Consider the following 14,680-nt stretch of genomic DNA (forward strand, 5'->3'; position numbering starts at 1 on the left):
GTGCCTGTCTTTCGTCTTTGTTGTTTTAATTCTATTCAGCTGCTCTGCCCCTGCAAAGACAGTGGCTGTCTGGATTGGCGGAGAACTAAATTGCTCAGTGTGAGCTCGGTCACGCATCAGCTCTCCTTGAGATAATGAAATGACAATTAATGGGGAAGCTGTTGCCATTCGCTCATTTGTTCGCTCACTAGCTGAACAGCAGCATGGGGACACACAGAAACCAATGCAGTCATGACAGACTGGAAACTGCAATCATTTTCACAGTGAATAACCTCTGAACAGCTTCTCCAAAGTCCATGTAAATACAGAAAAAAAGATTAAATTGACTACATTTCTCCCTGGATGAAATATGATTCAAAGAAAATAGAACCTTATCATTTTTCCAGAACAATTTAAATATAGATGTTTATGCATTTCTAATTGCATCGCAAGAATATCTTTTCCATGGCTGTCAAACGCATTGCAGGTAAAGTTCAGATGCACCTTTGAAACTATGTAACCTATGTAAACAAGGTGCATCCTTTATTAACCCAGCGACAGTTAAGTCAGTACATTATTTAGCATAGCCAGGGGCCTACACAGAGCCACATGGAGCTCTGGCCTACTGAGGTAGTCCCTGGGAGAATAGCAGAAGACACATATATTTCCTTGAAAATAAAGCAAAAGCAGGCCCATGGGCATTTCATAAAATGTCTCTCCAGTCTGTGCTGTGAAGTGGAAATTCTACCCAGCCTGAAAACCATAGGAAAGAAAAAACAAGCATTTTTATTTCATTTCTGGCTGCAGTTGTTGGCCATTAATGTATTTCCTTCTCTAAGTCAATACACTTGTAGGATAAAATTGCAAATTTATAACCATTATCTCAGTAGAAGTAACACTTGCTCACAGAATGAGAATTGTATATGTGTGTGTGTGTGTGTTTTTGTAAGACTCCAGGCAAGCATTTTATGTTTTCATTCTCTAAATACAATTAATTTAACTGAAGGCAAGAGCTAGTAAAGTATGACATGAAATTACATCATTTCTGTTATTATGCTAGTGGGGCATGTGATAAAGCTGTGTAATCTAGTTAGCAAAGTCCCTGTTTGCATGGCTGATCAGGCTAAGCTTCTATGTTACAATGCAAAAAGCTCAGTCAAGTACAGAAAATTAAAATAGAACAAAGTCAATAAAAAGTATGGAGCACACTGCAGTACAGAACGATTCACTTTACCTGGTATTGGTTGGCCTTGGCAAGCTCCTGATTGGCTGATTCCACATTGGATGATGCAGTCTGGATGTAATCTTCAATGCTGTCTGGGAAAAAAAAAAAGAGCAAATTTGTCAAGAGGTCATTTTAACAAATATACAACATCTTTCTCAGGTGGCATCACGGCATGTTGTCACAGCTACCATGAGTAAACCATGAAACCCACACATTTTTAAATCACACCTTACAAAAGGGTGCAGTTGTATTTATTAATTTCCTATAAAATAAACATAAAATTCAATTTTTATCTAATTAGTACCAACATGTCTTTCTAATGTGGCTATGGCAGTTGTTGCCACATAGCTTGGTGAGCACAAGTAGCACTGTATAGGACTTTGTCCAGACACAGTAGTACCAAACTTCGCAACCGTGCGGTCACTGTACCCACCTGTTTGCCACCCACTTGGAGCTCTGGCCCAGCAGGGCTTCAGGCAGACAGATTCAAACCTCAATTACTCAACAACAATCAGTATATTTTTAAATATTCTCTAGATTACGTGAATACTTTAGTAAATCTGTTACAGCCGCATTTGTCCACCTGTCTCTCTGTCACACACTATACAGTAGTTGCACTACTCAGAGCAGACGAACATAGCCCCAAATTTAAACAACTGTGACACAAAGCTATTGTCCACCCTGTCTGACAGTAAGTAGACAGGTGTGGATGCTGATTCAGCCAGCTGCAACATCCTGCCAGCTGCTACTTTTCTCCAACATTGGGCTGGAGGTAGCCTTCATTATGATAAACATGCAGTGATGTACATTATACCCCCACAATTGACTGTTGTCCCACTGGCCCTGGTCAGAAAAAATAACTACTTATCAGACAAGGATCCATATATGGTAAATTTAGTGAGTCAATGTTGTGTGCTAAACTATTAAGTGCTTGCAAGGCTGATACATCTGGCATTCATTTTGTTGTATTTGCACTTTTATGGTGCCTGGTTGTGTCTACCAAATGCAAGTGCTTGTCCACCTGCATGCATGTTACTCTTTTTTTTAAGTCTGTATGTGTTGGTGTCTCTCATACAACCTAGAGTAATTAAACACTGGTGGTTTAACAAGTAACATTATGATAGTAGTTACTCATTGTCCCTATGCCCGCCAACAGTATGATGCAGGTTGCAGGCATATTGCAAAACTTTAGACACAACCAGATTAGCTATTTCTCTCCTACTTCCAAGTCTTTAGCTAAACAAGATTGACCTCATCCTGACTCTAGCTCCATACTGAACACAGACACGAGATTCTTGTCCAATGTTTCATCTATGTCTCAGACAGAAAAATGGATAAGCAAGTTTCCTAAAATATATGTATTTTTCTTTCTTGCTCTAGAGGGAGCATGTCTCATTAGCATCTTGTCACTCTGATATTTGGCCAAATCAAATCAATAAATGATTTCTAGCATTGAAAGATGTGGCCAAAAAAAAAAAAAAAGAGCTTGCAAGATGCAGCCTGGACTTGTCTAGATTTTAGTTTCCTGAATATACTCTAAAGTATATATAAACTAAACTAAACTAAACTATATATTTAGCGCATGCATAAATAGTAAAACTTTATTTTGAAAAGGTTGGCGCTGATTTGAAATGGTTTACTCTTTCTTGTTTTGACACAACACCATTATAGGATGATAAGAAAAGATCAATAACTCTTGTATCTAACAAGTATTCACCAGTTCAAATCCACCATAAAACATCTATTTGCGTTTTGAGCAAGACGAAAATAACACAAAGCCTATTTTCTAGTGTTTTTGCAGTTTGTAGCCTATCAACAGTCCTCTTTTATTAGATTATCAGAGAGCTAAAGGCTTTTAACATTCAAAAGCTCTTGCTCTCCAAATTCCAGTGGTAGCACTTGATATTTGCACCTAGGAAATAACTAGAAGGGGGATCAACAAAAATACCAGACATATTAATGATACACCTAAACATACTTTTACTAGCTACTTATAGTAACATCTTTTTAAGAAGCAATTTGAAAGATTACAAGATTTATTGACGAAGATTACATGATTTATTCCCAATTTATAGATGATATATATCCCACTTTTTGATCAGATCACCTTTACCCACGACAAAGAACGCTAAATGTTCTTCTGCTGTAGCTGTGCAGGCCAATTTGCTGGATCATTCTGAGCTTAATGGTAGAACTGAGTTTTGCTCATATTATTACTTTGCACACACAGCTTTGACAGCATATTACATGACAGCCCCCCAGCTCTCTGTGTTATTGCAGGTCTAATGGTAGAAACTGTTAAAACAGCAGGGTCTTTCTTAAAGGCTGTCAATACACAGAAGTTAATGGGATGAGACAGGACATGTTTAATGAACTGGTTGTTCCAAAATATTTGGTATCACCACATAATTACCCACATATATTTACAACTGGCCAATAATAGTGAGAGTGCTATTGATTGTTTCGGTGTAATGAGAGTGAAAAGGCTGCAGCCAGTGCAGAGAGCCGGGTAAAGACTTCTCACCGTTTCATGTTGTGATGGACTCTGATAATTACTGCACTGTTTGAGCTTGTAGGGAATTAACTTTTGAACCTAACAAGAGAAAGAAGTTGGACTAGTGAATTGTACTAATTGACTAAATGCACTTGTTTTGCTGAGTTAGAAAAGACAGGGGAATACGCTAGGACTCACCAGTTAAATACAGTGCATTAGGCTTTTTCTGTCTCTCCTCCTGGAAGCGGTTTTTTCCATGATTGATTGACATTGCTTGTTAAAGAGCAACTTAAGACAATCTGCTTTTACTGAGTTCTTCAATTGCATATGTGTTCACTTTATTACACCATCTATTTGTCACGTTTTTATACGGAAGTATTGATCTGGAAGTTTGCAGGCGGAACTTTATTGACACACCCAGGAGACTAAACTGGAACTAAGACATATACAAGGGAGATTCTTTATACACAAGCAGCAATGTAAGCAGACAGGGGTCCAGGGAACACAGAGAGGCAGATGGGTGGTATGAGATGGGAGACAGGCACCGAAGAAATAAGAACAATTAAGAAGCACACACTGGGAAACGGGAACACAGAAAACACTACAGCTGGAACCAGGAGAATAAACTGCAGAGGCTGAGCTGAGTTTCCAAACAAGGGGACAGAAACAACAGGGAGCATGGCAAGACTACAGTTATACCATCCAAAATACTGGAATTATCTGACAAAGATGTGTTGCAAAGTCCCATCTTATAAGAGCTCCCTCTGATGACCAAATGCGAGTCAGGTGTGTCTAATTCTCTGGTAATCGCACAGGCTCATCAGGAGAACACATATACGCATCGATAAGGATAGACAGAGATAGAGAGGGGGGTGGCAGGGGAAACAAGAAACGCAACCAGACACACATGAAAGCAATTGAGAATAATGAGAACCTAAAGCTATAGGGAACTAACTACGATGAACACAGGAAATAATAATAACAAAATAAGAGTCTCTGACAGGAAGCAGGGTTTGGATCCAGACACTATTGATCCTAGACCGATTTTATAGTGTTCATTACAACAAAGATTTTCATTTTATAGAAATGTATCAGTAATTCTGTCCTTATAACAAAAAATAAAATTTTTAAACATAAAATAAAATAAAATAAAATAAATACATATATGATGTGCTATGGAACACTTTGCTGTAGAAATACAAGTTGAGTGTCAGAATTCACTCCATACTTCCCACACACCCCACATATAAACATCACTGTAAATTGTGGGGCATTGTTGATAGTACTGGGTATGCAGAAATTAGGAGCATAAATAGTAACGGGTGAAATAATGCTTTTACCTTTTTGTGTGGTGTTTAGTTGCTTTTTAAATTCTAGTCTTGTTTCAGCTGAAGATATTATGCACATTATAATTACTGCACATTTAGATCACCATGTCTGAATGAAATTTCCAAAAAAAAAAAAAAATAGCACCCTGCAATTAGCAATAAATTAAAGATTTACATAAAACTAATGCTAAAGATAATACAGCTATACAGCTAATTTGGGATTTTAACAAATCTAAAGGTTTTGGGGTCAAATGTAAAAAAAATATTGCCATTTATGTTGCATATAACACACAACATTTAGAAGGACACATTGTGTAATAAGTCTGCAAAAACAAATTCGTCATACCAGAATACCAACAGATCTCAGCATGTGAAATTTTAATCACCATGAAAAACAAAAAGAATGAACTCTTTTGATGTCTACAAATGAATATGTTTTAACACTTCTATTGTATGGTGTGCCAGAGCTTGTGTCGGCCTGATAAACCAACCTTGACAATTGTGTATTGCAACTCACAAGCTTTAATATAGTGTGTCCTTAGCCAGCATGAATAGACCATAAAAGCACTAATCCTTCCTTCTTGAGCCTATTCATTTCCTTGTATTACCTGCTGCTTTTGCTACAAATGTCTCCATGACACAATCACATAATATTCATATCCGCCACTACACCAAGAAAGCCTTGCTCAAAAAAGGCCAAAGGCAATTTCACTGCATCTCTTTTTAATAGGTAGAGGTCCATTATTGCATGGCTCTGCAAAGATCAGATTGGACATCTGCTGTGGTATAATTCCATGAACTCCGCAGTCTTCTACAGGAGGAAATGAATGTGTGTTGTTCAAAATTGGTGGGTCATTTCAGGCACATTTTACTCTTGGAATTTTTAAGTTTCATTTTTTATTATTATTTTAGGATTATTTTGTTTATTTTAGCTTTCCCTGTTTCCTGATTTCTAATGTGCTGCCACTCCAACCTTAAAACTACCTCTACTATTTCCACTGCACTAATTCTGTCAGTTCTGTCAGTGTTATACTGGACATCTGTTAATTGATCATAAATCAATCTCACCACCAAACTGACATTTGGGACTTCTTTATATTACCATTTATATGTATATGTTTCATTTCTTAATTCTGTCCTAAAGTAATGTATATGCTTGTATTTGTCCCTGATAAAGGCTGGACTGGAATATAACACAATATATTTCTAATTGTTATGTAACATTAAGATGAAATCATTGTTATCAAACTAGAAAACAGACAGTCTAAGTGATATATATTTATTGCACATTATAGATTTCAAAACGTATGTAACAGAATGTAAAACGTGTGCGTGACAACATTGCTATGCAGATCATACGCCAATGTTTCTGAGCAGTACACCAGCAGCTTTATTGTATGTAATGTAGTTTGTTCTTGCGCTTCATATGGACAACAAACAGGTTTCAATTTGTAATTTATGAATATGAGAAGTCGCCTACTGGTGCTTTATGTTTTGAGCTGACAAATAAATGACAGATCTTCATTCTTTGTTGTCAGAACACTGGCCTTGAAATTTTTTACTGGAATGCCCCATAAAAGCATGAAACAGGTACAGTTAACACTGTACACAACAGGCTTGGATGAATACTTAGCTGTGAACTAATTATTTTCCGTGGATGTAAACGTTTTTGAATATTATCTATAACCACTAAACTGATAACAGAGGAAGAACAACTCAGGTAGTGCACCTCTAAAGCTACTTATTAATTCTCCATCATGTGCATCATTCAAAGCTTGAAATGTTAGCCATGCTAATTAAGAATAGTGCATTGGAGAAAATGGAAAAGGAAAACAGATATTCCATTCTTGTAGAATTGGTGTGAGCCAGTCTGTGGCTGCCTGACTCTAAAGGGTATTTAAAGGGCATCTACATTAGCCCGACTGAAGGCAGCAGACAAAAGGACACTATACAACAAAAAGGCAGCAATTAGCACAAATTATTGCTCCCGATTCCTTCCACAAAACAGCATCACACACAGCCACATCTGCACATAGTCAGTTTAACACCATAAAACTGGAATGTGCATAAAGAATTTTTTTTTTCCTCCTCTCCTCATTTTATGTTTTTTGCCCTAACTTTTATCTTTACCAATCTTTGATGTTATGCTGCTCGCAGTTTCAGTTTCTAATCTTGTCCTCTCTGTACTGGACAGCAAAATACTCTCTTCATCATGTACAATTTCTCGTGTACAAGGACACAAAATTAACTTCCAAAAAAGGCTTTAATAGTATAAAACTGTCAGGGTGGCTTGTGTTTTCAACATCGTCAAAGTATTGTAAGAAACATATCTGATCAGAAATTAGCTGTAATTAGTAATTGCTAATTATTACATGTTAAGACTTTCTTAGCTTCTTCATATCCAATTTCCTACTAGCAAATTTTTCAAATGTCCAATGTCAGCATTGCTCTTTTGTGGGCTGTAATTAGTAATTGCTAATTATTACATGTTAAGACTTTCTTAGCTTCTTCATATCCAATTTCCTACTAGCAAATTTTTCAAATGTCCAATGTCAGCATTGCTCTTAACCTGCAGAAATGTTGTAAAGGTCATAAAGTAAACAAAGGTCCCTTAAAGGTGCAGTCAGAAGAAATTATGTCTTGGTTTTACATGGTTTAATTGGTTTTAAAAACACAATTTGTATGAAGTTGTATAATGTTTCAGTGAATACCTGAAAATGTGGGACAGCATGGAATATGTAAATAATGTTTAACTGTCACTTTAGATATTCTAGAGTCTGGGAATGCTACTCATGATTACAAAACATCTGCATTTTGTCAATTTTTAAAATTTAAAGGATACTTTCCCAAAACCCCACAAAAGACTACAAAATTAATCTTACTAACATCACTATGTGCATCACAGTCTTATTCCTCTGTTCCAAAGAGCTCCATTGCATTCCCACTAAAATCAGTTTTCCACAATTGCATTAATTGTCTTGTGTCTTCATTTAGGTGACCAGCATGACCGAAAATTACCTTCTCACCATTCACTTACTAGCTTTTTCCAGAGCTTTCAGCTGCATCCCAAGGTTGTCACCAGAAAACAGAAGACAACGCTAGTATATGGGCCTTTATTAAACAATATTATTAAACATTTTTGTCACACAGGCAATATGGTTTATAGTTTAATAGTCCCCAGTAAATATTCTTTTGTTTGACAAATGTTAAACATTTAATGTTAAACTGTGGCTCAGGAGGTAGAGGAGGTTGACCATGAACTGGAGGGTTGGTAGTTGGATCCCTAGCTTCCCTGGTCCACAAGCCGACGTGTCGAAGGACAAGACACTGAACCCCAAGTTGTCCCCGGTGGCTGTTCCACCGATGTATGAATGTGTGAGCATTTGTGTGAGCGAGTGAGTGAATTGTCGTAGAAATTTCTGTAAGTTTGAGAGTTGCTAATTCTCAGAAACAAACACAAATGTGATGAATCATCTCAGGTTTAATGTCATGCGGTATGGAGAGAAGACTTCTCTAAGCATTCTCTGACTTTGTGTTACAGTACTCAGGTTTATATATGGTTGACAAGAAAGGGGTGGACTAATCTTGAACAGACCCCACATGTTTGTTCAGGTATCTATCTTCAGCCTTCTTACCATCAAAGAAACAAATTGTTGGCAGTTATTTACAACCCTCTACCCTAAAACACTCTACCACTAAACATATACAATTATAAGACCATTTTCCATTTAAAATGTACTAAGAAATTACTGAGCTTCTGTGTGTGTGTGTGTGTGTGTGTGTGTCTGATGAGGTGTTTCCAGTGGGAAACATGGGCTTGGGCCTGAGCACCATCAACAGGATGAGGAAGTCAGAAAGTACTGAAAGACACTAATTCATTTTGCTTTTCTTTTTCATGGGGGTTGTTAACAATAAGAGAGATGGAGTAACAACAAACTTATCGTTCTAAAGAAACTACTGGGAACATTAAAGGTTCAAGGGTTAAATTAGCCTTCCAGTTATTTATTTGGCTAAGCAAGCCACAGAAAAAGAAAAAAAAAACTAGATGAACTGACTCTCATTCAGCTACAGCTTAAAGTGTTTTGCAGCAGAGACCAAAGCTAAAGACAATAACCTCAATTTGGAAAGTCACCTGCCTTATCACACCTTTCGCTTCTTCTCAGAATTGATCTGCGACCCCATCACACCAATATTTTTCAGGAATTTCTTTTTGTAAACGTGGTTGTTTTACATTATTTAGTAAAGGCCAATTCTCCAGTGTTCATGATGGAGCCAGACATAATGGCACATTTGTGACCCAGCAGCAAAGCCTCTATATCTGCCCTATATCTTTGCATTAAGTGCATTAAGTTTCATTCTTTTTGCCAAGTCCAAATCACCGCAGGGTTCAGAGAGCTGTTTACACATATCAGGGTGCCTAAATGGATTTTCCCCAACAGTGTTTGTATGAAAGAATCATCAAAGAACCTGCTAGTGTGGCAGCGAGGTGGAGGTTAAGAAGTTTGTTTTGCCCAGCAGAATTTCTGAGCTCATGTTATTAATCAACTGCATTAAATTCAAACATGAACACAAAGGTTATCTTTGCTAATTGAGTTAAGAACAACAATGTAAACACACACAGACACACACAAACTATACACAGTATACTTTATCTTACCTATGGTGTCTCCTTGTTCATGGACCATACTGGCCAGATCCTTCATGATTTGACTGACATCCAGCATGTCTCTCTACACAGAAAAACAAGTACAGGATACACAAAATTATGATCTTGTAAATAAACAATTGTTAGCTATTGGTCTTGCCATTGCCTCTCAGAAACATTATCAGTAACTATCAATTTGTACCATTTTTTTTTTATTTATTTAAATTTTATTATCTGTCTTTACTATTTGGAAGTATCTTGTCATATATCCAGATATGGAATACTGCTCTTCCTTAGGTGTCATCTTTAATGTGTTAAGTGGATGCGAAAACACATTAACACATATAATGCAAATAACTAGTAAATATTGTTATGCAGTGTAACATACAAAGACAAGAATAAAAATGAAAGACAGTAGAACAAAAATAACAGAGAGAAGTGGAATTCCTGGTGAGAGCGCAGATCAGTATTCTGGCACAGCTTCACCTACTTGCAAGGGCAAGGACAAGGGAAACAGTCTGAAGAGGTGTGACCAGGCCGAAGTGCTTCGGTCTCACACTACAGACTTTATCATGTAAGTGTTGTCCGAGTTTTGACCTGTTTTGACTCTTCCCTTCTCCATGCACCCTGTAAGGTTTGCCAGCAATCTACTCTACTATCAATTTGACTGTCAACACACACAGGCACACTATGCACACACACTTGTACGCATCTGTATAGACTATATATATATACACATATATTTTTACTGTACTGTTTTACTTTTGTAAATAAAGAATGAATAAATTATTAAAATCACTGCTGGCATTTTTTTTTTCTTTTGATTTATTAATCAACTAATCTTTTTTTATATTAGTTCTTAGTCACACTATGAAGTTTGATTATATTTGTGCAAATAAATATGGATTACATTTTGAATTTTTGATTTTAAATTGTGCTAATTGTAAATAAATGTAATTTATATTCCCAGTTATCACAAAGTCTTACATTTGTAGTTACATATGAATTTAGAAAAAACTGAATTGTAAACCCAAGTTCACTGTCTGTTTAATTGACAAATTCACTGAATTTGTGTTTAATCCTAACTGTTGTGCGCTTGACTTGTTAAAGAAAAAAAAAAGATGAGCTGTTCAAAGTTTTCGTTCAATTATTTCTCTGTCAGAGTACAGAGCAAACTAGTGCAGATATGGTTGACCGCAGCTAATTCTCCACAGTCTTCTAGCTTTGACTCTGCCCTCAGTGTTTCAGCTCAAAGCAATATGAAAGCTTATAAAACCTCTGTCTATCTCCTGCTCACAGGTCTCCCCCTTCTCTCCATTATGGCTTCGTGCAATCACAGCTGCGTTTGTGTAGCCTAACCCACTGGGCCATCCATCACAGGTGGCAGAGATTGCTGTGGAAACTGGCAACCATCCTGCCACTTGGCAAAAACCATTTGAATACAGCCAAGATGGCCCCTGGCAAACCTTGTGATGCTAAAGACTTTTTTTGCATTTATCTTTGGGCAACACTGTCTATCATGCTGTAATAGAATAAACAAATTTATTTTACCTGGCAAAGCACTGGGCAATCAGGACTCATTTCATCATAATGACAGAACAGTGTGTAACCAATTTAGTAAACAGTGTGTGGAAGGCAGAGAATAGGCAGAGAGAGAGAGAGACACACACACACACACACACAGGGAGAAGACAGAGATGGGATAGGTTGGGACCCCTGCCTGAGGGCTGAGTGGGTGGCCAGGCTTCAGGCCAACACTGTGCCCTTTTCCATATTTCATGGGCTTTAAATTCTGCTCATGGCCAATCTAGCAGCCACTGGATCCTAGCACTGAGGTGGCAACCAGGACTGGAGATTTTTCTATTATGAAAACAGGTTTGCTACAAGAGGTTTTCTTATCAGTACTGCTCGGAGATAGTTTCTGCTTCAGGTCCTCTGTGCACCTGATCAGCTGCAGAGAAAGTAGGTAAATTCTACAACTGCCCTGACACTTTCATTTTAGTTCACTTAGTCTGTGCTAAAGAAAAACCTTTATTTTCTGTCTGTTTAGGCTTCATATATAATGTGCCCCAAACCCACATTACATACCAATTCTAAGAAGGATAATGCATAAAAACACAAAGGATTTTTAAGTGAGCTGTTGAGAAATACTATACTCTCACAATGAAACAAACGAAATGGAGACTGCTCATGAGTGTAAAAACAAAGTGTGGAAAGCTTTCCCATTCAAGGTTTTTTTCAAGTGTGTCCTTCCTTTCACTGAAAATAAAGGCTTGATCCTTCACAGCCCAACATATCCCAACATTCTTTGTGCACAGATGATGAAAAGTGAATAAGCTGGACTCAAGTGCTGAATCAGTGGATCTGGGCTTTTTACACAAATGTAAGTAATGGGCTTCAAATAAATAACAAAAAATAAAAATACAAAAAGAAAGGGGACAGAAAAACATTTCTGACTCCATCATTAGCTATAGTATTAATAAATTTGCCCACTACCATCGTCTAACTCTGGTCCAACTGCAGCTTCCCAGGTTGCTAGGCGACAGGAGCGGTGCTTCGTAACGCAACAGTTGGGGCGGGAACAGTTGGCGTCACAAACAGGAAGTCCTCCATAGACTAGGCCCTCTCATTTTGGTTCAGCCCATAGTTCAATGCAAAGCACTAAAAAAATAATAATAATCGATCAACTAATTTTAAATAAAGTTGTACACATTTCTTTGCATGCTATAGTGCCAGTAACCACCATGTAAATGCCTTCAGAGTAATGAGAAAATCTTTTTTTTTTCTTTACCAGATGATGTTTTTCATCAAAGTCATGTAAAATTGGCAAGACATTGTAAAAGATCAATCCAGAATCTGTAGCAGCTTCAGGGGCCAGCACTCTACTGCCGACCCTGACATTACCTCCCTGCCATCAACGTATGCATAAAATGAACTTCCTTTAGAAGGATCACTAAAGTGGCACCAATTCTTATGATGGTGAGTCAGACTCGTCCTCAGCACTAAAACTCCGCTACACTGGTACACCTCCTGTCAGTCCCACTGCTGCTTTTACTGTGTGTGACTGATGAAAAGAACAGACTTGAACAAATTAAAGGCTCTGATGGTCTGTATATCTGTATATTTTGGAAAGAGTCATACTGCAATTTAAACATCTGTTCCATCTGACACTGGGGCCACTGCAGAGAGAGCAAAAAGAATACATATATTTTCACAGTATATATGATTGACATCTTAGTCACCAGTGCTGCATGCTTCACATTGTGTCAATCATAAGGATCTGTCTAATACTTGCTGATATGAACACTTGTGGGAGAGATTGCAACTCGATCCAAAGCTCTGCAACCAGCAGATTGTGTGATAGAGGATGAGCAAAAAAAATAAAAAAGTCACTCCTCTTTCTCTCTACTTTCATGCTCTGTTCATCCGCACAGAAATCTGTTTCTCATTCAACGAGCATCGCAAGTGTGATTACTTTATTCAGCTTGTGTCTTAAAAATCATACCATTATATTAATAGTAAAATTCGCAAGGCACAGTTTCAAGGAATCAGCAGAACGAAGGTTATTTACAATCAAACATGTGACAGCAAGCAGCAGGGATTAGAAGCAGTGCTGCAGACAGCACATGATTCTCCCAGTGTGGATTTCAGGCAAAGATGGCAGTTTATAGAAGCAAACACCATACATGCTAATATGCCACTGAGTCTTGCACTGCAGAGCAGTGATGAGCCAAATGGCCAAGCATGGAGGTTTCCTCTTGTGCCTGCAGAGGGAAGTATGGCACAGCAGAGCACTCCTATCAGCCTCTTTAAGTTAAACCAGCTTCAGTAATAAGAGCTGATTAAGTGTGCAAGTCAGCCGCAAAAAGGGAAACCGCTGATAGACAGCATGACCCCTGAAGAGGCATCTGGGAGATTTAAGGCGTTTTCACACCTTGTTCGCTTGGAGCAGTTACTTGGAGTACTCTCTCCCACTTAGTTTACTCTCTCCCACTTAGTTTGCTTCTGTTTGCCAAATGAGTGCACAGTAATCAGACCGAGACCTCATCAAAAGAGAAGTCTCACTGCAGTCCCAAGTCCAACTGACACCACCTTTGGCCTCTGAATGTCATCTGACAGAACAATCATAAACATACCATACATGTGCATTACATTCATGAGCTGTCAACAAATCTCAAATTTAGAACCAGAAAAGGCAACCAGCAGTTAATTATTTTTTTCTTAACACTTAAATCATCATCTGGTGTGTGTGTGTGTGTGTGTGCATGTGTGTATGCGTGTGCGTGTGTGTTGTTGTTAATTTGCATTTTTGGCATTTAAGCTGTCAAATTCAGTTTAGTGAAGGCTGATGAGCACTTAACAGTTTGCATGAGTCAGATGTGATAATGCCAGTTATCATGTAAACTGAAGTATTGCATACTTAATTAAAATTATGCTTGAAATATTACCATTACTACTATAAATCTTCTTATAAAATGATCCTGTGGGGGATCCCAACTTTAAAAGACTAAGATCTATAGTGAGTAGAGAGTACATTTGAATACAAGTCTACACTTTACTTATGAAACTATCCTTTGCGTTATGGGAAACGGGGGACCTGGTGATTTTAGATATTCGATTGTGGCTAAAATCTAAAAATCCATCCAACCATCCTCTATACCGCTTAACCTATTGAATCATTGGGGAACAGTTGACATTGGGAGAGGGTACACCCTGGATCAAAATTGAAAAATTCACTTTATGGGAATGCAACATAGTATTGTTGCAGTGAGTGCTTGGATGAGAGTAGACAAACTTCTTTAACCTCTGATACTTCAGGTGCAGGGAAATCACTCTGCATATTGAGACATGGGCAGACCTCCAGCCACTATTATGTCTAGTAATGTTCTGCATACATTTTCATTTCACAATCTGTCATTTTCCATCTCACTGAATTTGCATTATGGACACCTAGCTAATACCATAGAGGCCCCAAATGTGGCTCCAAGCAACCCAAAAATTCAAGTCAT

General features: G+C 37.8%; 1 protein-coding gene across 1 annotated transcript in view; it reads right to left on the reverse strand.

Moving 5' to 3' along the window:
- The window catches only part of tsnare1 (T-SNARE Domain Containing 1), a 130,297-nt gene that overhangs the window by 16,520 nt on the left and 99,097 nt on the right, over nucleotides 1-14,680 (reverse strand). Inside the window, exons 9-10 of the mRNA XM_026293782.1 lie at nucleotides 9,684-9,756; nucleotides 1,214-1,296 (exon numbers count right to left, since the gene is read on the reverse strand). Coding sequence (XP_026149567.1) covers nucleotides 1,214-1,296; nucleotides 9,684-9,756 — 156 coding nt within the window. The remainder of the gene's footprint in view (nucleotides 1-1,213; nucleotides 1,297-9,683; nucleotides 9,757-14,680) is intronic.

This window comes from Mastacembelus armatus, chromosome 16, assembly GCF_900324485.2.
Source record: "Mastacembelus armatus chromosome 16, fMasArm1.2, whole genome shotgun sequence".
Classification (NCBI taxonomy): Eukaryota; Metazoa; Chordata; class Actinopteri; order Synbranchiformes; family Mastacembelidae; genus Mastacembelus; species Mastacembelus armatus.